Here is a 4,865-nt window from a genome sequence, read left to right as displayed (position 1 = left end):
CCACAGAAAAAAGCTTGCCCATCACACAATTTTGCAAAGTGAAGGAAAATATGGCAGGGATGTTTAACCCGTTGAGGACAAGTCCCGAGCAAACTTGATGTGTGTTGTAGCAAAATCAGTCCATCCTCAACAGGTTAAAGGCATTTTCAGAGGGAGTATTAAGACTCGTGAGGATTCAATTTACGTAAAGTAGACCATGAATATACAAATACAACAAAAAGTAATAAAAACAAGATAATACAAAATAGAGATATGTCATTATTCCTCGCAGCTGCAGATAGTTCACCTGAAGAATTAAAAAAAGATCTTAAATGATCTAAGATAAACAGTATTGTCTTTGACATTTACTATATACAAAATATGAGCTGTAATTTTCAGAATGATACACCATGCAGACTGTACTTAAAAATAATTTCAGTGCATGGGGTCTTGTACACTCGTACAACACTGCAAAGGAGTCAATATGTTACAACTACAAAACATACCTCTTCTTTTTTTTTTTTGCAAATTACAGAACAAAACAGAAAGAATGCATAAAATAAACAGATCTTTTTTTGTTTGTTTTAATCAGCAATAGTTTAGATTCAAAATGAAATCACCTTCGGCCTCTATAGGTCCACAAAGGCGGTGCACAGTTGACAGTTTACAACTGCATGATCTTCACATGATAAATGGACCTTGAAGTCCTATGAAAAGTTCTCCCCAAAAAGTGAGAAAGACAGAGAGAGAGAGACAGAGTTCCGCAGTGAGAAACACATCAAATGGCGACACTGCTTGGTCACATCGCAACACATCATTAATTTGAATAGCGTGCAGTCATGAGAACAGGATCACTTTTTGGACAGCGCAATTCCTGCTCCAACCAGACCAGCTATTGCCATGGCAGCTCCCCCTACTATTGCCATGCCAACGAGTCCATCTGCATTACGAGGTGAGCGAAAAAAGAAAGAAAAAGAAAAACAGTTAACCAGAGGAAGAGCACAGATGACACTCAGAATATTTCCATAGACTGTTGATACGAATTTAGTACATGCATAATTGAGCAATAAATACACTCATATAGCATAATACATGTATCACATTTGGTGACATGAGACATATTTTGCCCTTAAGTTGCACTAAGAGATGTTGAAATGCATCAACTATGCAATAGGAAAGACTGGGAGGTTTAAAAGTGCATCAAGATCTGTAATTGAGATGTACGCATTCCATCTGAGAATTAATAAGCATCATTCCATTCAGGGGGGAAGGGGAAGGGGGAAGGGGGAGGGTCTTTTGAAAGAGGGGACAATGTAACTATGCATTGGTTGGTAGGTAGTAGAGCAAGATTTCAATTCAGAAAAGCATGTATCATTGGTCCTAAAGAAACAAAACTGAAGAAACCCAAGTGTACAAAATGACACTACCTTGTTGTGCAGCAAAATGGGCAAGGCTCCCCACAATTGAAATTAGAGGAAAGAAAAAAAAAAGACTTCAAATGATTACAGAAACAATAGAACTCCCTTTCTTGAATTGTTTGAGAGCATGAAGGACAAAAAAAAAAGAAAATATGAAGAATACATTTGCAAAACTTAATGAAGGCTTTTTTCTTTTTCTCCCCCCCCCCCCCCCCCCCCCCCCCCCCGACTTATAATTATAAGGACACATTAAAACTCAGAATGTTAGTGCCAAACTCTCGGAATGCAAACTTTGAAGTTTACCTTGATTCATCTTCTTCTTGATGAGCTTTTCAAGCTCAGCTGCTTGCCTGTTGTTGGGCTCAATTTGTAGAAGGCCTCGCACAAACTTCAAAGCTTTGGTGTAGTCCTGAACAGGAGAAACCAGCAAATCACATTTCAGAACTTGACATTTGCTTTTTATCACAGTTCATATTCCTGCAGTATTTCTGAGCAATGCCACAATAGTGGCAGTTATGAAACTGCCTATCAAGGTTGCCAGCTACAGTAAGTTTCACAAAGTTCGTAAGTATTATGAATATTTTGAAGAGAACTTAGAAACAAATGATAATGATGTGAAAACAATACTCCCCCCCCCCCCCCCCGAAAAAAAGACAAATGAATTAATACAAATACTAAACAAGTCTGGGTATTTAAACCTATTCATCATTATTATCATTATCATCTTTTTTGTTGTTGTTGCTCAGAGTCATTTGTTGACAAAGCCCTGATTACTACACTTCCAAAAGAGTGACCTTTGTTATGAAGCTTTCTCAGCATTATCAAAACATGCCAATCATGAGAAGTATTTCCACTAAGTACAAAAGTAATTTAAGGACAACTGAACTCATTATTCACTTGAAACTTTTTTTTTTTTTTTTTGGGGGGGGGGGGGGGGTGGGCTGTCATACATCTATCAACCTGAATACTGAATTACAAGGAGCTAAAATCGATTGAATGGTTTGATATCAATCATAACTCCAAGACTAAAATCTTATTACCTACTTCTTGAGCTTCTGTTGTTCTGACAAAAAAAAAGAAGAAGATAAATAAATAAATAAACAAATAAACAAATCATACTTCTTGTTATTTCAGTCAACAAATACATGATACTGGACAGAAACTGACCTTTAACCTGTAATGTCCTATGGCTAGGTAGAATAAGCAGTCCCTCTGAACTTGTGGACTTCCTCCGTGAAGCAATTCTTCGAGGAGCACAGTTCCTTTCCTCATGTCCTGGGTGTAGCGGCTTCTCACCAGACACCACGCGTACTGGAATTGTGTCCTTACTGTCACTTTGCCCCTTGCCAGCTCTCCATTGTACAGAAGTTCATGTTTCTGTAATGGTCAAGGAAGACACAGTGTCAAGGCTATATGCGTAACTCTTGCTGAAAATAACACTTCCAGAAAAAAAAAAAAAGGTATCATACCAACATATCTGTAAAATTACTCTCTAGCTCCTGCATTACAAATCAAAACAGGGAAAAACACAAATAAAGGATGAAAAAAAAAAACAAGTCAAAAGAAAATTAGGATGATTTCTCTTTCCATTTTTCATACATCGTTCCCCAGCCGTGACATCACACATATATGTTTGTAGATTATTCAGACTATAGTTTACAGCCAAAACTTTTAAGATTTGTTACTTTTGAATGTATAGGTAAAATTTTCTTCAAACTTCATTGATGTATTCCAGTAATATCTATACACTCACAGACTGCACATTTTATTTGGGGTAAATTTTCTTCAATTCAAAGTATGTGCACATGTCCATTCAAAGGGTACAATTTTTCAGTATGATGTAGGGTTTGTTTAGTATCTGAGTTCCAAAACAAGTGGCTTCACTTTCACGAACTTTCTCCAGAGAAGTTCCTTAAATGCACACCTGCAGTGAATGTCATCAATATGGCATGGCCAATTTTAGATCCACATCCTCATCACTGTCCTAGTGAAAAAACCACTGACATAAAAGCGAGGGAAGTGCTAACTCATCACATGAAATGTAAAATTTTCTTGTTATAAAATGGAGATAATATGACTTTATCTCATGGTTGAATATTGGTAAAGAGATGCAGGTATCAAAGGGTAACATTTTGACAATTTTGTTTTCTTCAAAATTGGCTTAATTTCTCTGTCTATTTTCAGAAGAACTTGAAAGTTTTTTGTCAATATGATTGAGTCAATCACCTGAACTTGCACTTGCTTAACTCTCTCCAGCTTAGTTGGTAAATCAGAGGGACAGTGGCAATTGAGACAGCTTCATCTTACTACAGGGAGTAACCCATTCAAAGGTCTATAAATTTGTGCTTTCTCAACAGAAACATATCCACAGACTGGTGTCAAACATAAACCTAATCAATAATGTCCTCGACTCTTCATGCAACAAAAGCCTAAGCTTTGGTTGGTCCTTTTCAGTAGGCCTTACATCATGTGGGATACATGTAGCTGATCCTTGAAACACAGGACCTTATTTTAGTTATATGATGATACATTTTACAAGATACCCCATTGATAGTCATAAGACACCTATAGTTGAATACCAGCGCACTCCCTGTCCGGTTGGCCCCTACTAAGGGGTGTGTCAGTACATACGAAGAAGAAGAAGAAGAAGAAGAAGAAGAAGAAGAAGAAGAAGAAGAAGAAGAAGAAGAAGTTGCTTAGCAGTCCTAAACTTTACTCTTGATGATTTAGTCAAGTCCTTCGTATCATGGTATTAATATCCTTGTCTTCACACTCACTAACTAAGTATTGTCCATTGAGTGGACAATGTCGCTGTCTGTAGAATATAGTTTCCGGCCTAGTTTCCTACCAAATTTATAAGGATCTAGATTCTAGACCTAGAGTAATGAAAGCAAAGTCACCACATTTATACATTAGGGATCAGCTCTATTGTTACAAATCAATTTCTACGATTGTTTCAAGCAGGAACATGCATGTCTGCAGCATGACCAGCGATTCGATGATGTCTACTCTTGATCATTGTTGATGAGATCACTAGAACAGGTTATTATCTATACGAAGAGAGAGAGAGAGAAAAAAAGCAAAATAGAGACCCCGTCAATCTGATGTAGTTACCGTTTACCCAGATCTAAAAGATCACTAGTGACATGAATTAGTTTCCAATGTCATGATCACAATGCGATGATCGCCGGTCGCCCTACCCTACTACATGACAGAATGTGGACCCCACAGAATATACAGTTTATGGGACTGTGATTACTTCTGGGTGGGGTAATACGCCATGACTGAGCAGCATCTTACAAGACCGACGGCGCCTTACCAAATTACTGTCTTTGAAAGACACAATGACAGTTTGCATACCTTTAGGTCCTCTACAGAAACCGTCTCTTCTACGATCGTCTCCATTCTTTGCTAGAAAGAGGTAGAATTCTTGGCTCTGTGATGTTTCAGCGGTGTGAAACTAGTTTG

The 4,865-nt window shown here is 37.7% G+C and overlaps 1 protein-coding gene across 1 annotated transcript; it reads right to left on the bottom strand.

Annotated features, from left to right (window-relative positions):
* Positions 1 to 830: 830 nt before the first annotated feature.
* On the bottom strand, positions 831 to 4,865 carry LOC139723861 (mitochondrial fission 1 protein-like). The gene is made up of 4 exons (XM_071635066.1): positions 4,758 to 4,865; positions 2,565 to 2,774; positions 1,701 to 1,806; positions 831 to 919 (listed from the first exon to the last, which is right to left on the bottom strand). The coding sequence occupies exons 1-4, from the start codon at positions 4,800 to 4,802 to the stop codon at positions 831 to 833; spliced, it is 450 nt and encodes a 149-aa protein (XP_071491167.1). The 5' UTR covers positions 4,803 to 4,865.

The sequence above is a fragment of the Diadema antillarum genome, unplaced genomic scaffold (genome assembly GCF_040938485.1).
Source record: "Diadema antillarum isolate AM-2024a unplaced genomic scaffold, OU_Dant_1.0 scf00000201, whole genome shotgun sequence".
Taxonomy (NCBI): Eukaryota; Metazoa; Echinodermata; class Echinoidea; order Diadematoida; family Diadematidae; genus Diadema; species Diadema antillarum.
The sequence above is the reverse complement of the archived record's forward strand: the minus strand, read 5'-3'. Positions and strand labels throughout refer to the sequence as shown.